The 16,449-nt window shown below is 56.9% G+C and overlaps 1 protein-coding gene across 4 annotated transcripts; it reads left to right on the plus strand.

Moving 5' to 3' along the window:
- Positions 1–3,365: 3,365 nt before the first annotated feature.
- CD19 (CD19 molecule) lies at positions 3,366–9,202 on the plus strand. 4 transcript variants are annotated; one of them, XM_089321214.1, is made up of 15 exons: positions 3,366–3,487; positions 3,659–3,922; positions 4,207–4,377; positions 4,509–4,787; positions 6,007–6,131; positions 6,420–6,468; positions 6,758–6,846; positions 7,248–7,361; positions 7,489–7,593; positions 7,673–7,741; positions 7,851–7,907; positions 7,989–8,045; positions 8,544–8,630; positions 8,721–8,827; positions 8,991–9,202. In XM_089321214.1, exons 6-14 carry the CDS (start codon positions 6,449–6,451, stop codon positions 8,810–8,812), a joined length of 690 nt encoding a protein of 229 aa, XP_089177340.1. In that variant the 5' UTR covers positions 3,366–3,487; positions 3,659–3,922; positions 4,207–4,377; positions 4,509–4,787; positions 6,007–6,131; positions 6,420–6,448; the 3' UTR covers positions 8,813–8,827; positions 8,991–9,202. The 4 variants fall into 3 exon arrangements, 3 of the variants coding, with proteins under 3 accessions (XP_089177340.1, XP_008256174.1, XP_002711925.1); XM_008257952.5 differs by having other exon boundaries at positions 6,021–6,131; XM_002711879.6 differs by having other exon boundaries at positions 6,021–6,131; positions 8,721–8,819.
- The last annotated feature ends 7,247 nt before the right edge of the window (positions 9,203–16,449 follow it).

The following is a 16,449-nucleotide window of genomic DNA, read 5'->3' on the forward strand; positions in this document are numbered from 1 at the left end:
CCACCCAGGCTGCACAGAAGCAGGGAGCTGGAACTGGGGGCGGAGCTGGGACTTGAACCCAAACACTGACGGACAATGCTGGCAGCCCAGGTGGTGTCTTTTTTTTTTTTTTTTTTTTTTTTTTTTTTAAGATCTTATTGAGAGGTAGAGTTGCCAACAGAGAGAGGGATGCAGAGAAATCTTCCATCTGCTGTTTAACTCTCCCCAAATGGCCACAACAGCCGGAGCTGAGCTGATCTGAAGCCAGGAGCCAGGAGCTTCTTCCAGGTCTCCCATGCAGGAGCAGGGTCCCAAGCACCTGGGCCATCTTCTACTGCTTTCCCAGGCCATAGCAGAGAGCTGGATCAGAAGAGGAGCAGCCAGGACTTGAACCGGCAGCCATATGGGATGCCGGCGCTGCAGGCAGTAGCTGTACCCATCACGTCACAGCGCCGGCCACTTAGGTGGTGCCTTGACCGCTGTGCCAAACACCTGCCCTTTTCCTTCCTTTGTTCAACTTCCTGAGCGTCTGTAGATGCCCGTGTCGATCCGGGGACGGAGAAGATCCCCGTTCTCCAAGAAAGGGCATCTAGTGCAGGAGGCGGTCAGAACACTAATAAGTAAGCCAAAGTTGAGATTTGGGGAAAGTGCCGAGAGGAAATCCAACAAGAACCTGAGAACAAAAAAGTTCGTGGAGAGGGGTCAGAGCAGGCCTCTCTACGGAAGTAACATTTGCGATTAGGAGAAACCAGAGGGATGGAGGGAGTGGATGAATCATGCCAAGGGCAGCAAGTGCAAAGGCCCTGGGGCTGGGACCGTGGGTGGCAAGTTGGAGCGTGGGTGGAGGAGGACAGTGGCGGCGGGGGGGTGAGTGGCCGACGTAGGTGGGCCTTGGTTTGGAGTTTTCCTTTCAGGTGGGTGGGAAGCCACGGAAGTGTTTTCAGTGGGGGACTGACACACTCTAGCAAGAGCTGAGCTGGAGAGAGATTTTGTTGGGGTCTGGTTGCCGTCATCATTTCTCCAGTGCCTCGCTCTTTCCCCTCCGGTCAGCCCGAGGGAAGTGGGGCCCTGCCACCTGTAGGGTCCCCTGGGGTTTGCTTAGCACAAACAGGAAGCCGCAGGGCAGTGACACAGGCAGGCCTGGGAATCCGCAACTGAGAAGACAGGTCTCCTGGGTCCCGGGATCCTTTCCCTGAGAGAGATGGGAGGGGTGGGACAGGAAGTATGGGGCAGTCTGGCGTCGGGGGCCTCCTGGGCCCTGCTGCTCGCAGCGCCAACAGCTCTGTGTGTGACTTCAGGGAACGCCCTGCCCTGCTTGGGGCCTCCATTTCCCTATTAAAAAAAAAAAAAAAGGCTTATTTATTTATTTATTTGAAAGGCAGCGTTACAGGGAGAGAGAGGGGGAGACAGAGAGCCATCTTCCATCTGCTGGTTCACGCCCAGGTAGCCACAGTGGACAGCGCTGGACCAGGCTGAAGCCAGGAGCCAGGAGCTTCCTCCAGGTCCCCTACACAGGTGCAGGAGCCCGAACACTTGGGTCATCTTCCGCTGCTTTCCCAGGTGCCATAGCAGAGAGCTGGATCGGAAGTGGAGCAGCCGGGACTCGAACTGGCGCCCCTCTGGGATGCGGGTGCCGCAGGTGCTGGCCTTACCTGCTGCACACAGCACCAGCCCATTTCCCCGTTTCTAAAAAGGCTCCTTCCAGAACTGCAGCAGGGGCTTTCTGGGGGCAGAGCTGCTGAGTCAGTGACTTCTCAGGAAGAGCCACTGTGGCCCCAGCCTCGCAGCCGCCCAGCCCCCTGCTCCCCCTGCTAGCTTTCTCTGTGTTACTGGATTTATCATCGGGACAATCTGCCGAGAAAGTCGCACTTCCAATTTACAAAGAAGGAGACTTACCCATGGTTTTGAAGCTGGGCAGTCTGGCTTGAGCTCCTCCGTATGAACTGATTAACTGAGGGCCTACTGTGTGCTGGCTGCTGGGCTAAAGATGTCACACAAGGGCCGGCGCCACGGGTCACTAGGCTAATCCTCTACCTAGTGGTGCCAGCACACCGGGTTCTAGTCCCGGTCGGGGTGCCGGATTCTGTCCCGGTTGCCCCTCTTCCAGGCCAGCCCTCTGCTGTGGCCAGGGAGTGCAGTGGAGGATGGCCCAAGTGCTTGGGCCCTGCACCCCATGGGAGACCAGGAGAAGCACCTGGCTCCTGCCTTCGGATCAGCGCGGTGTGCTGGCCACAGTGTGCCAGCTGTGGTGGCCATTGGAGGGTGAACCAATGGCAAAAGGAAGACCTTTCTCTGTCTCTCTCTCTCACTATCCACTCTGCCTGTCCAAAAAAAAAAAAAAAAAAAAACAACACAAAAACGATGTCCAACAAGTATTGTCCTCTTTCATCTTTATAAACAATATTTTAAAAATCTTAAAAATCACTTTCATTTTATTTGAAAAGTAGAGAGACAGACAGAGAGATCTTCCATCTGCTGGTTCACGACCCAAATGCCCACAACAGCTGGGGCTGGGACAGATGGAATTCAGGAGCCCAGAACTCAAATCTGGATCTCCCATGTGGCTGGCAGGGACCCAATTTCTTGAGCCACCCCTGCTGTCTCCCAGAATGCACATTAGCAGGAAGCTGGAACAAGAAACAGAGCTGGGATTCAAACCCAAGCACTCCAATATGAATATGGGCATCCCAAGGGATTACCCAGCCACTGTCCCAAATGGCTGCCTCCAAATAACATTACTTATAGTCCTGTCATTCTCCCCAGTGGACAGAAGAAGAAACTCAGGCTTTGCGTGCTGAAGGAAGTTAGCTACAAGTAGAGGTGGAGGATTTGAACTCAGGTCTGCCGCAGGTGGTCATGGGGTAGGGGTGGGGGGTGGAAAGAGGTCCAAGAAATGTTTGTTGAATGAAAGAATGAGGTGTAGGTGTGAAGGGAGCCTGGGGTTGGGAGGGGGGAACAGGAGGAAGCCCCTGAAGCGGAATCCACTCATTCAACCCAGAGTTCGCCGTCACCACCTTTGTGCCAATCACCGTCCTGGGACCGTGTGCACAGGGAGGGGAACGAGACTCTGCCTCTGCTCCCAAGGGGCTCACACACTAGTGGAGAAAACAGAAGTGAGCCCCTCCACACACGCAGAGACACACACACACACACACAGACACACACACAGAGAGACACACACAATCAGTTCTTGTGGAGCTAAGTGTGGGGCGAAAACAAGACAGCACACGGGGAGGAAGCAAGCTGTGTGGGTCTGGAGGGGGCCTGGAGAAAGCAGCCCGAGGCGTGACCACCCCTTCCTCTCTGAGGGGACTGCCTGCTCGCCCCCACAGGCGTCCATGGTTCAGTGCCCAGCAGGCCCCTGCCTGCCCCAGCATCCCCTGCGCGGGGAAGCTGGGCGGCCCGGGGAGTCTGGCCACCATGCCACCTCCTCTCCTGCTCGCCTTCCTCCTCTTCCTGACCCTGGGGAGAGTCAGGCCCCAGAAACTACTGCAGGTGGAGATGGAAGGTAGGTCCAAAGAGGCAGAGAGGGAGGGAGTCGGGGTTGGAAGCCTGGGTTTGGGCTGGGTGCCCTCCACAGCGTGGCTCACCCTCTCTGAGCCTTTCTAGCTTGTGACCCAGCAGGTGCTGGGGCAGTGACGGGAAGGGGCTGGGACTCTCCCTCCCTCTCTGCCCACAGAGGGAAGTGATGCTGTGTTGCCGTGCCTCCAGGACCCCCCGGATGGTCCCCCTGAGCGGCTGATCTGGTCTCGGGACTCCCAAGGGCCTTTCCTGGAGCTGAGCCCCGGGTCCCCAGGCCTGGGCATCCATGTGGGGCGTCTTGGCATCTTGCTGCTCATCTTCAACGTCTCTAATGAGATGGGGGGCTTCTACCTGTGCCAGCCAGCGCCCCCCTCCCAGCAGGCCTGGCAGCCTGGTTGGACGGTCAGCGTGGAGGGCAGCGGTGAGGGCTGGGCCGGCCTGGGGTCAGGGAGGGGGGAAGTTGCTGGATGGGAAGTGGAGAGCCCAGTGTAGCCAGCGGCCAGAGCGGAGCTGGAGGGAGGGCTGAGGAGTCGCCTCCTGTGGTTCTGAGACCACCCCTGAGGGCCTCCTGTCTCTCTCCCACCCTCCCCTCTCTCTGCGAGTCACTGTTTCTCTGTGTCTCTATTCATCTCTGCCGTCCCCGAGTCCCTCTGCCTCTCCTGCTCTCCTGGGAGCCTCTGTATCTGGTTCTGGGTCTCTCCCCAGGGGAGCTCTTCCGGTGGAATGCTTCGGACCTAGGTGGCCCAGGCTGTGGCCTGGGCAATGAGTCTTCCAGCTCCCAGCCGTACGTGTGGGACAGAGACCACCCCAAGGAGTGGGACATGGGGCCTGCCTGCGCTTCCCCCAGGGGTGATCTGAACCAGAGCTCCAGCCTGGGTGAGGGGAAATGCTGGGGGGTGCCAGGAAATGGGGGTCCTGCCTGGGGGGCAGTGACTGGAAACAGAAGGGGTTGGGGAGACAACACCCCAAGGATTAGGTATCACTTTCCTTGTCTCTCCCTGCCGCAGACCTCACCGTGGCCCCTGGCTCCACTGTCTGGCTGTCCTGTGGGGTGCCCCCTGCCTCTGTGGCCACTGGCCCCGTTTCCTGGGCCCACATACACCCTACGAAGCCCAACATCTTATTGCCAAGCCTAAACCTGACCGCGGAATCCCCAGCAAGAGAGATGTGGGTCCTGGGGCCTGTTCTGATGCTGCCCCAGGTCACAGCTGTGGATGCTGGGATGTATGTCTGTCGCCGTGGCAACCTGACCACGGAAATTCACGTGACAATCACTGTCCGGCCAGGTAGGGCTTCTCCCCACTGTGGGGGCAGGTGCTGGGGAGAGGGGGGTTACGGGGAGGAAGTGGAAGCCAGGCCATCTTGGACTCCCAGCCTGAGGGCTAGTCCCAGCCTCTTCTCGTCTACACCCTCTTTCCATGGGACCTCCTTTGCTCCCGAGGAGTCACCATGCCTTGATCACTCTAGTTCAGGCTCCAGACCCCTATCTCCTGGACTTGCCATTCCATGTAGACTGCACATACACAAAAATCAAAGTTAGTGTCAGGCAGGCGCCGCGGCTCACTAGGCTAATCCTCCGCCTTGTGGCGCTGGCACACCGGGTTCTAGTCCCGGTTGGGGCGCCGGATTCTGTCCCGGTTGCCCCTCTTCCAGGCCAGCTCTCTGCTGTGGCCAGGGAGTGCAGTGGAGGATGGCCCAAGTGCTTGGGCCCTGCACCCCATGGGAGACCAGGAGAAGCACCCGGCTCCTGCCATCGGATCAGCGCGGTGCGCCGGCTGCAGCGCGCCGGCCATGGCGGCCATTGGAGGGTGAACCAACAGCAAAGGAAGACCTTTCTCTCTCTCTCTCTCTCTCTCTCTCTCACTATCCACTCTGCCTGTCAAAAAAAAAAAAAAAAAAAAAAAAGTTAGTGTCATCCCCAGGTGTAGACTTCCATGTGCCTCCCATTGAGGGAAGGACATCATACCACTTGCCTTCCTGCCCAAACCAGACACCTGGGCCTTCTTCCTTCTCCCCACCCCAGCCAGTGAACTGGCCACATTGTACTGGCCACCTAGTCTTCATTTTAATGCAATCCTACCATGCTCTTCTCCCAATCACACGCCTCAAAGTCAGCCTCAACGGTCACTCCAAACTTGACCTCAGCAATGTGCTGGGTTCCGACATTAGCCTGCCAACTCCACTCTGTACTTCGCGTTGACCATGACCGTGTGTAACTGCAGCAAGGAAGCTGACGGTGCTGCTCCCCTTAATCCTGATGCGGTCTCTGACTCTTACCCTGGCTTGCTCACTAGAGGCTGCCCCGAGCCCTGGGCCAGGTTCTGCGGAACAGTCCCCACCCTCGGGGGACACGACTCCTTAGATGGAGGGATGAGCGCCCTCCTCATAGCTTGGGACTTTGAACCTGGGTCTTGTTCCTCCCCCCCAACCCCACCCCTGATTTATGGTCCTTGGAGGTCTTGAGGTTGGGAAGTGAGATGCCAGGCTGGGGTCCTCCTCTCATAGCCCCTCCCCCCCAGCAATATGGCACTGGCTGCAGAGGAAAAGCGGCTGGATTGTTCCAGTTGTGGCTTTGCTTTATCTGATCTTCTGCCTGGGCTGCCTGGTGAGCTTTCTTCACCTTCGGAGAGGTGAGTCCTGGCCCCCAGCCAGTCTGCACCAACCCTTCTTCCTCAAGATAAGCCACTTCACGTCTGGCCACCGTGTTTTTCTCCTCCTGTCCCTCATCCACAAACCCCAGAATCCCCCACCCCACCCCCCACCCCAGGCCCTCTAACTCACCTCAAACTTCTCAAGCCCCTGGAAACTCGAACTCTCATCTCCTTTTATGCATCCAACCCGAACTCCCCAGCAGCCCCCAAAGCCTCACCCTGCCAAGCAGCCCGCCCTCTGACCACGCCCCTTAACTCCCCCACCAGCCCTGATCCTGAGAAGGAAAAGAAAGAGAATGACGGACCCCACCAGGAGGTAAGGCGGCAAGTGCACCCCGTTCTTCCCGCCATGCTTTGCAGTCACTGCCTCCAGCGTGTCTCTGTCCCATCTCTACCCGTTGGGATACGGCCCAGTCTCCAGCTCAGCGCCAAAGCTACCTCCTTTTCGTAGACCTCCTTGGAGTGGTCCCAGAGCCCTCCGCGAGCTGTCCCGGCCTCGGGGAGCAAATCACAGGGCGCCATGTTCAACCTCGGAGGGCCTGGTCTGTATCTTGTGTCATCTGGTCCCTTCCAGTCCTGATCTCACTGCGCATCTCTCCTGCCAGATTCTTCAAAGTGACGCCCCCCGCAGGAAACGGGGCTCAGAGCCAGTATGGGAACGTGCTCTCTCTTCCCACGCCCACCTCTGGCACAGGTAAGAGGTCCTGCCAGGCTTCTGGCCCGGGTCCGCCCCTCCGGCCTTTAGCTCCGCCCCCAGAGGTAGAGCTCCACCCAGTTGTTCTCATTCCTCCAATCCCCTGAGAGCCACCGCTTCTCAGGCTCAGAACTCCGCCCCAGGGGCGTGGAGCCCCGCCCAGGTTTGACCACGTGCCCCTGGAAACACGCCCACCCCCAACACTCACAGTCCCGCCCCGAAGACGCCCAGGCAGCGGGTCCCTCACCCCCCAGCTTGAGGCCCCGCCCCTAGATTGAGATCCCGCTCCCGGGTTGAGGGCCAGGTGCACAGACCCGGAGTTCCGCGGTGGAGCCCCCAGCATCCCGCCCGCTGTGCGCTCCCAGCGCTCTGACCCCGCCTCGCGCCGCCCCTCTCGCCAGGACGCGCCCAGCGTTGGGCGGCAAGCCTGGGGGGCGCCGCCGCACCCTATGGACATCCGCTCAGCGACGTCCAGGAGGCTGGAGCCGCGGGGTCCCGGAGCCTGCCAAGAGCCAGTGAGTGAGGAAGGGGGTGTCAGTCCCCACTTGGAGCGGGTGTTGGAGTGGTCCGTGGCACGGATAACGCACTGAGGCTTGGAGGAGGGAGCATGCGCGGTCCCCCACCCCTATCCCACACCCCCAGGCCCAGAAGAAGAGGAAGGGGAGGCCTACGAGGAGCCGGACAGTGAGGCGGACTCCGAGTTCTACGAGAACGACTCTAACCCGGCGCAGGACCAGCTCTCCCAAGGTAAGGCTGCCCACTCCCACCCCCTACGCCCCCGCGGCGGGCTGTGAACCCCCGCCGGACGCCCCTCCTTCTCTCCTAGACGGCAGCGGCTATGAGAACCCCGAGGAGGAGCCGTCGGGTCCTGAGGACGATGACTCCTTCTCCAACGGTAACGCGGGGTCCTCGTGGGGTCTCGGAGCCGTGGGAGGATGCCTACGCTTGGAGCGCCTGGCGGCGGGGGCAGGAGTGGTCCCTGGAGTCCCTCTCTTGTCCCGCAGCCGAGTCCTATGAGAATGAGGATGAGGAGCTGGCCCCGCCGGTCACCAGGACAGCAGGTGCGTGGGAGGCAGCCTCATGCCCCGGGACGGGCCGGCCTGCAAGCCAGCAGCACGGTGACGCCCCTCTTCCTCCTCCAGACTTCCTGAGCCCCCACGGGTCTGCCTGGGACCCCAGCCGGGAAGCAGTCTCCCTTGGTGAGAGCTCCTTGGAGCCAGCCCGCCTTGCCCAGCCTGGGCGGACCTGGCCTCGGCTCTGACCCCGGCCCAACCTTGACCTGACCCTGACCTTCCGTTCGATTCCCTAACTGTAACCTCAACCCCCAGTAGTTGCACCATCCCTAACCTTGAACATCAGCACAGCCCAAACCCATTCCACACTGGGCTTTGACCTTCAACCCAGCTTTAATGCAGACTTCAATTTTGACCCCAGCCCTGCACAGATGTCCTCATGGCTCTGATTCCCTCCAGTTTGGTTCTTGACCGTTTCTTTGACCTAACCCCTGGTTAACCCTGACCCTTCAGCTACCCAGGGCCCAGACTTGAAGCTGACCCACCCGATCACCCCTCCTCGTAGACCATGGGTCAAGCCTGCCACCTTCCCCTGCCCCTCGGCACCTGCTCCTTAGGGTACCTCCCTTCCCCAGTCCCCAGCCCGGCTGCCAGCCTCCAATCCTCCACGCTCCGCCCAAGCAGGCTCCCAGTCCTATGAGGATATGAGAGGGATCCTGTACGCGGCTCCCCAGCTCCGCTCCTCACGGCCAGGGCCCTCTTATGAGGAAGGTGGGTGCTTCTGCGGTTCCCCCACCACCAGGGTCCTCTGGTCTCAGTGCCCCTCCCAGCCGACCTGCACCCCTCCCTGCTCCTATCCAGATGCAGACTCTTACGAGAACATGGACAATCCCGACGGGCCAGAACCAGCGTGGGGAGCAGGGGGCCATGGGGGGACCTGGAGCACTAGGTGACCCCCAGGTGACCAGGTACCCCAGGGACAGGAGGAGGAGGGAGGCGACAGGCAGGGAAGGCAGTGGAGGGCTGGCTAGGAGGGAGGGAGGGGGCAGGGTTCCCAGGGCCTTGGAGTGGCGGGGGCAGAAGCTGGGCCCCTGGACCCTTCCTCACCTCATTACCATTTCTCCTACATAGCTGGGGCTCCTGAGACCCCTGAGAGCCACACCTGACTCTGAAATCTAGGGACTGCAAGCAGATGGTGTCAACCTGTGGAACAGCATTGCTCAGGACGTGTGCGTGTGTGCTTGCACGTGTGCATGTGTGTGTGTGTTTGTGTGTGTGTGTGTGCAAGTAAAACTCCCTTCCCTTTTTGCTTTCCCCAAATAAACTCGGCGAGCTCTTCCAGTCCTATGGAGTCGTTCCCTTGTGTGGGAGGGAAAGAAAAGGTGAACAGGGTCGCACCGCTGTCCCCCGACTCTGCACAGCAGGCCGTCGCTCCTCTTTCCTTAACTTGTCTGCCCCATGCCCACCACCCGCTCACCCAACCGTTGTTGGTTCAGCGGTAGACTGCCCGGAGCCCAACAGTGAAGAGGCAACCGTCCAGGAAGTAGCAGTCGAGGGACGAGACGTCCTGCACCACCACTGGGTATTTATGTATTGTTCTACTAGGGTCTGCGCAGTTTTTTAGATGTATTATTTATTTTCCTTTTATCTGCAAGGCAGAGAGAGGTGGACAGTCAGAGATCTTCCATCCTCAATAGCTGGGACTGGGCGTGGTCACAGCCAGAAGTCAGAAACCAGGAACTGAATCCTGGTCTCCACTGTAGGTGGCAGGGACCCAAGGACGTGAGCCCCCAGGGTGCGCGTCAGCAGGAAGCTGGAATCAGAAGCAGAGCTGGACTCAGACCCAGGCACTCAGATATGGATGCCAGCATCCCAAGCCCTGGCTTAGCTACGGGGCCAAATGCTGGTCCCCAGGGAAGTGTTCTTTTTCTTCCTTGTGCTTCTGCCTGTGGAGATCCCACAGTTCCCTGGGGCACCCCTGGGAACAGCTGGCTTTGGCTGTGCCACAGTTTTACAGGCTACCCAGACTGCTGAAAGATTCATAAGTTTCTCAGAGCAGGTTTGTTTATTTTTTAAAGATGTATTTGTTTATTTGAGAGGTAGAGTTACAGATAGAGGGAGGGAGAGACAGAGAAAGAGGACTTCCATCCGCTGGTTCACTCTCCAGATGGCCGCAACGGCCAGAGCTGGGCTGATCTGAAGCCAGGAGCCAGGAGCTTCTTCCGGGTCTCCCATGCAGGTGCAGGGGCCCAAGGACTCGGACCATCTTCCACTGCTTTCCCAGGCCACAGCAGAGCTGGATCGGAAGTGGAGCAGCCAAGACTGGCGCCTGTGTGGGATGCTGGTGCTGCAGAGGGAGGCTCAACCTGCTATGCCGCAGCGCCAGCCCCTCAGAACAGGTTTTCACACCAGAGGTGTAGTGTGAATCCAGGCTCATACTTGGGGTTCCAACTGCCCACAATGGCCTTGTCCATCCCTAGCCTGTTGGGAGTGGGCTTTGCTTCCATATTGCACGCCAGCACTTGGGGAAGAATTGGTTTCTTCTCCATCTCTGTGCTTGGAAGACATCGCCCTTTCTCAGCCCCCAGCTTTGTCCCAGAGCTCAGCTCCCTGTTGTTCCTGGGGCCTTGGAATTGGCCTCTGTTCCCTGTGGGTGTTAAAACTCCAGTCTTAGACATTCCAGCATGCCTATGGCTGCTGGGCTCCCCACCCCCCACCGCCCCGCAACCATTGTAACTTTGTTTTCCTTCTGTATTTCTGGTACCAAGAAGATTCTTAAAAAAAAAAAAAAAAAAAAAAAAAAAAAAAAAAGATTTATTTGTCAGAGTTACAGAGAGAGAGAGAGAGAGAGAGAGAGAGAGAGAGAGAGATCTTCAATCTGCTGGTTCATTTCCCAGCTGGCCTGCAATGGCCAGGACTGGGCCAGGTTGAATCCAGGAGCCAGGACTTTTACCCAGGTCTCCCACATGGGTGGCAGGGGCTTAAGCATTTGGTCCATCTTCGGCTGCTTTCCCAGGCCATCGGCAGGGAGCTGGGTCGGAAGTGGAACAGCCAGCATTCCAGTCGGTGCCCATATGGGATGTCGGCACTGTGGGTGCAGCTTTACCTGCTGTGGCACAATGCCCAGCCCTGGTACCAAGGAGATTCTGTCCTGCTTTTGAGTTCAATTATCTTTTTCTTTTTTAATTAATTAATTTATTGTTTTTTAAAATTTTAATTAGTTTTTAACAGATTCAATATGGTTCATAGGTACAATTCTAAGAACCTAATGATGGGCTGCTGTTGAGGCCTCATTCCACCACAGGCTGGCATTGTGGAGTAGTGGGTAAAGTTGCCACCTGCCCTGCCAGCATCCCCTGTGGGCACTGGTTCAAGTCCCAGCTGCTCCATTTCCAACCCAGCTCCCTGCTGATGGCCTGGGAAAGCAGCAGGAGATGACCCAAATACCTGGGCCCTGCCACCCACATGGGAGACCCAGATGAAGCCTCTGGCTTCTAGCTTTAGCCTGTCTCAGCCATAGCTGTTGCAGCCATCAGGGGAGTGAACCAGTGGGTAGAAGATTCTCTCTCTCTCTCTCTCTCTCTCTCTCTCTCCTTCTCTCTCTGTAACTTTGACTTTCAAGTAAATATACAAAGCAAAAAATATGATATAGTCTTCCTCCCTCCCTCCTTCCCTTTCTTTTTTTCTTTAATCTTTTAATTCATTCTTTCCGTGAGTTTTTTTTTTTTTAAAGGTTTATTTGAAAGGCAGAGTCAGAGAGAGAGACAGAGAGAATCTTCCAGCAGCTGGTTCTCTCCCCTGAAATGGCCACAACAGTCAGATCTGGGGCAGACAAAGGCAGAGGCCGGGAGCTCCCTCCTGTCTCCCACGTGGGTTGCAGGGGCCCAAGTTCTTGAAGCATCTTCCACTGCCTTCCCAGGCACGTTAGCAGGGAGCTGGCTGGGAAGCAGCACAGCCAGGACTCCAAGGAGCACCCTTATATGGGATGCTGGTGTCATAAGCCACAGCTTAACCTGTTGCCCCACAGCATCGGCCTCTCAGCTGCCCATTAAAACAAAACAAAACAAAAAACAAACAGAAGAAGAAAAATTAGAAACAATCTGGTTTGGCTCACCCCAGCCCCTGGACCCCCCGCCCCCATTGCCATAATCCCTGCCATTCTTTGTCATCTTTCACTCAGTCTCATTCATGTCAGCTTCCTGCCTGTCTGAGTTTGCGCTGTGACTCCTGGTGAAAATACCCTGCCTTCGCGAGATTGGATCCAGGCCTGAATCTCTGTGTGTCTCTGGTCCCCGGCCAGAGTGGGGCAAAGATCTCGGGCAACGAGTGGGCAGCAAAGGAGGAGGAGTGAGACTCTGCAGGAAGGGCTGTGACAGGTGCTTCCTGCAGGCAGGGTGCAGAGGAGGGCGGCACCCCAGCGGCTTGGACCCTCCCACCCCACCCCACCCCCCACTGGCAAGTTGGTGGGGAGGGGAGTGGAGATTGGAGCCCAGGTGTGCTAACTCCAGCCCAGCTCTGAAATCCGAGGATCAGGGTTTGAATCCCAGCTCCAGCCATTTCCGGGGTGTGATAGTTTCCTGGTGGGTAAAATAGGGATAATAAGGATAGGTGCTGGGGTGCTGGGGTTGGCCTTGTGGCATGGCAGATAAAGCCTCTGCCTGCAATGCCAGCATCCCATATGGGTGCCAGTTCGAGTCCCGGCTGCTCCACTTCCAATCCAGCTTCCTGCTAAATATACCCGGAAGGGCAGCAGAGGATGGCTTAAGTCCCCGGGTACCCCCTGCACAGGCATGGGAGACTTGGATGAAGCTCCTGGCTCCTGGCTTTGGCCTGGCCTAGCCCTAGTTGTTGTGGCCATTTGGTGGAACGAACCAGTGGATGAAAGATCTCTCTCTGTCTCACCTTCTCTTTCTCTCTGTAACTCTGCCCATCAAATAAATAAATAGATCTTAAAAAAAAAAAAAAAAGGATAGCTTCCTTAGTCTAAAAGACACATAAAGCACTTGATGGTGGCGTAGGGAGCACTCAAATACCTGTTGATTATTTGGCCTGTATTAGGGGTCTACTGTGCACCAGGAGTCAGGAGACACCAACCCATTGTGCAGAGACCTGCTCGGGCAAGAAGCCACATTCCAACTGGCGCTGTGCCCTAGTGGGTTAAAAGCCTCTGCCTGCAGCACCGGCATTCCATATGGGTGCTGGTTCTAGTCCCGGCTGCTCCACTTCCGATCCAGCTCTCTGCTATGGCCTGGGAAAACAGTAGAAGATGGCCCAAGTCCTTGGGCCCCTGCACTCGCGTGAGAGACCCAGAAGAAGCTCCTGGCTCCTGGCCTCGGATCAGCACAGCTCCGACTGTTGCGGCCAACTGGGGAGCGAACCAGTGGATGGAAGACCTCTCTCTCTCACTACTTCTTTCTCTGTGTAACTCTGACTTTCAAATAAATAAATAAATATTAAAAAAAAAAAAGAATGGGGACCGGTGTTGTGGTGCAGTGGGTTAAGCAACTCCTGCAGCTCTGGCATCCTATGTAAAAGGTACTGGTTCAAGTTCAAGTTCTGGCTTCTCCTGGGAAGGCAATGGATGATGACCTAAATGCTTGGATCCCTGCCACCCACATGGGAGACCCAGATGGAATTCTGGGCTCCTGATTTTGGCCTGGCTCAGCCCCAGCTGTTGCTGCCATTTGGAGAATGAACCAGTAGATGGACGATCTCTCTCTCTGTCTCTCTCCCCCCCCCCCCCCCCCCGCTTGCCCTCTTTGTCTCTGCCTTTAAAAAATGAGCCTGAGTTGATACTTGGCTCCAGCTCCTGACTCTAGCTTCCAGCCAAGGTGCACCCTGGGAGGCGGTGCTGCTGGCTTTTTGTGGCCGGACTCCTGACACCCACATGGGAGACCTGGTTTGAGTTTCTAGCTCTCAGCTTCAACCTGGCCCAGCCCTAGCTGTTGGTGGTGGTATTTGGGGGAACAAAGCAGCAGATGGGAGCCCTCTCTGTTTCTGCCTCTCAAATGAAAAACAAAAGCAAGCAAGCAAACAAACAAAAAACACAGGGGCTGGTGCTGTGGCTTAGCCAGGAGAGCTGCCACCTGTGGCACCAGCATCCCATATGGGCGCCAGTTCACGTCCCAGCTGCTCCTCTTCCGATCCAGCTCTCTGCTGTGGCCTGGGAAAGCAGTAGAAGATGGCCCAGGTCCTTGGGCCCCTGCACCCGCGTGGGAGACCCGGAAGCTCCAGCGGCCCCAGCAGTCATTCTCTATGAGGACGTCACAGACAGCCTGGGCTTGCACCTGCTCTGATGCAGATTTCCTTTATGGCTGTGAACGTCTTCTACAAATGACAGCTTCTCAGACTCGCTGAGAGTCTGCAGACTCGCTGCAGAGCCCTCTCGAATTTGCTAAAGAAGCATTGCGGTGCCCTGGTTTGGTCTCCCATAAGGGTCCTTCCTGCAATGTGGATGGCCGGCTATGAAGAAAGGCTGAAGGGCTCTGGGAGCTGGGAAGTCCTTGGAGTCCCCTCTGTCACCGCCCCCGGGGTCCCTCTGTTCCCTGGGAAACAGCGCCACCTGCTGGAAGTTGTGTGCCTGGCGTGTTGACCTGGGCTGAGCCAGCTCAGAGCATCAAAGGCTTGAGCAGAGGCACTATGTGTGTGTGTGTGTGGGGGGTGTCAGGAGGCTGCGGAGGTGCAGGTGTATGGGTGGCATGTGGGTGGGGTCAAGGTGCTGTTCCAGATGGAGGTGTGCAGTACGAGCAGTCTGAACACCATGTGTGTATGCAAGGCGTGTGGCGTTGAGTGTGTACCGTGTGGGTCTTAGGGGTGAAGGATGCTGTGGGGTGTACAAGGGCACTTCAGAAAGTTCATGGAGGGTGGGCCCGGCATCGCAGCACAGTGAGTAAAGCCACTGCTTACAATGCCAGCATCCCTTATTGGAACGGTAGCTTGAGTCCCAGCGGCTCCGCTTCCAATGCAGCTCCCTGCTAATGTACCTGGGAAGGCAGCAGATACTGGCCCAGTGCTTGGGTCCCTGGCACGCATGTGGGAGACCTAGAAGGAGCTCCTGGCTCCTGACTTCGGATTGACCCAGCTCTGGCTGTTGTGGCCACTTGGGGGAGTGAACCAGCAGATGGAGGAGCTCTTAGTCTCCATCTCTCCCCTTTTCTCTGTAATTCTGCCTTTCAAATAAAATAGAAAAAAATAATACAAATAAATAAAATAAAAAATAAAAAGAAATAAAATGAAAAAAATTGGAGTTTTTTTGGGGGAAATAGTAAGTTTATTTGAAAGGCAGAGTTGCAGAGAGAAAGAGAGGTGGGAGGGAGAGCGAGAGAGAGAGAGAGAGAGAGAGAGAGAGAGAGATCGGGGCCAGCATAGCAACATAGCAGGTTAAGCTCCATCTGTGACGCTGGGTTCTCATATTGGGTGTGTCACCGGAGAAAAGGCCGTGGGTTCTTGTCTTCACGCAAGAAAGAATTCAGGCATGAGACAGCTAGCGGAGCAATAAGGCTTTATTGGGGGCAGGGCATCTGTCAGAACGGAAGACAGAGAGACAGCGCCCAGTCGCTCGGACTGGGAAGAGCGAGGTTACATGGTTGAGTGGAGAGAATACACCTGGGCAGGCCAGGCGGGCAGCTCAGCAGAGAGCGGAGAGCTGAGCACACAGTCCGTTTGGACTCCCTAGGTTTTTAAGGGTGTCTGTCTACCCACTTCCCCCTCTCCTCCAGGACAAAGGATGGAGAGTCCTGGTGGAAGGGTTTGTTGGGTGAAAATTAGCAAATTCCAGGCCGGCGCCGCGGCTCAATAGGCTAATCCTCCACCTAGCGGCGCCGGCACACTGGGTTCTAGTCCCGGTCGGGGCACCGGATTCTGTCCCAGTTGCCCCTCTTCCAGGCCAGCTCTCTGCTGTGGCCAGGGAGTGCAGTGGAGGATGGCCCAAGTGCTTGGGCCCTGCACCCCATGGGAGACCAGGATAAGTACCTGGCTCCTGCCTTCGGATCAGCACGGTGCGCCGGCCGCAGCGCGCCAGCTGTGGCGGCCATTGTAGGGTGAACCAATGGCAAAGGAAGACCTTTCTCTCTGTCTCTCTCTCTCACTGTCCACTCTGCCTGTCAAAAAAAAAATAATAAAAAAAAAGAAAATTAGAAAATTCCTCCCCAGATTTGTTGGCACGGGGCAGAGCAGAGGGGCTTCCCTTAGGGCGTCTGAGAAGGTTTCATTGCCCCATGTTATCAGGTCAGGTAACCCCTCTGGTCCTGAGGAGAGAGAGTTCTCCTGAGAGCTTCCCTTGGGGGAAGGGCTGGGACCACCTGGGAGGTTACCAGGGTCTGGGCAGGGCTTTGAAGTGCAAGATGCTGGGCTTCTGGAGCTTCCGAAGTGGGTGCTGGGCTTCAGCCCTGTCTCTCACACGCATAGGCTCAGTTTCTGACTTCCTACCTAACAGGTGCAGGTTCAAGACCCAGTTGTTCCACTTCCGATCCAGTTCCCCACTATGTATCTCTGGGAAAGCAGTGGAAGATGACCCAAGTACTTGGGCCCCCACACCCAACTGGGAAGCCCAGAAGAAGCTCCAGGTTCCTGGCTTGGGTCAAGGCTGTGG

The sequence above is a fragment of the Oryctolagus cuniculus genome, chromosome 19, assembly GCF_051225735.1.
Source record: "Oryctolagus cuniculus isolate XC-2025 breed Fujian yellow rabbit chromosome 19, ASM5122573v1, whole genome shotgun sequence".
Lineage (NCBI taxonomy): Eukaryota > Metazoa > Chordata > Mammalia > Lagomorpha > Leporidae > Oryctolagus > Oryctolagus cuniculus.

What these genes read in the sequence shown, in the direction of transcription:
- CD19 (XM_008257952.5), top strand. Translation starts at nt 3,400, where the DNA reads ATGCCACCTCCTCTCCTGCTCGCCTTCCTCCTCTTCCTGACCCTGGGG. An exon ending in CACGCCCACCTCTGGCACAG is followed by an intron (nt 6,847 to 7,247) that starts GTAAGAGGTCCT and finishes CCCTCTCGCCAG; the next exon opens with GACGCGCCCAGCGTTGGGCG. An exon ending in CCGGGAAGCAGTCTCCCTTG is followed by an intron (nt 8,046 to 8,543) that starts GTGAGAGCTCCT and finishes CCGCCCAAGCAG; the next exon opens with GCTCCCAGTCCTATGAGGAT.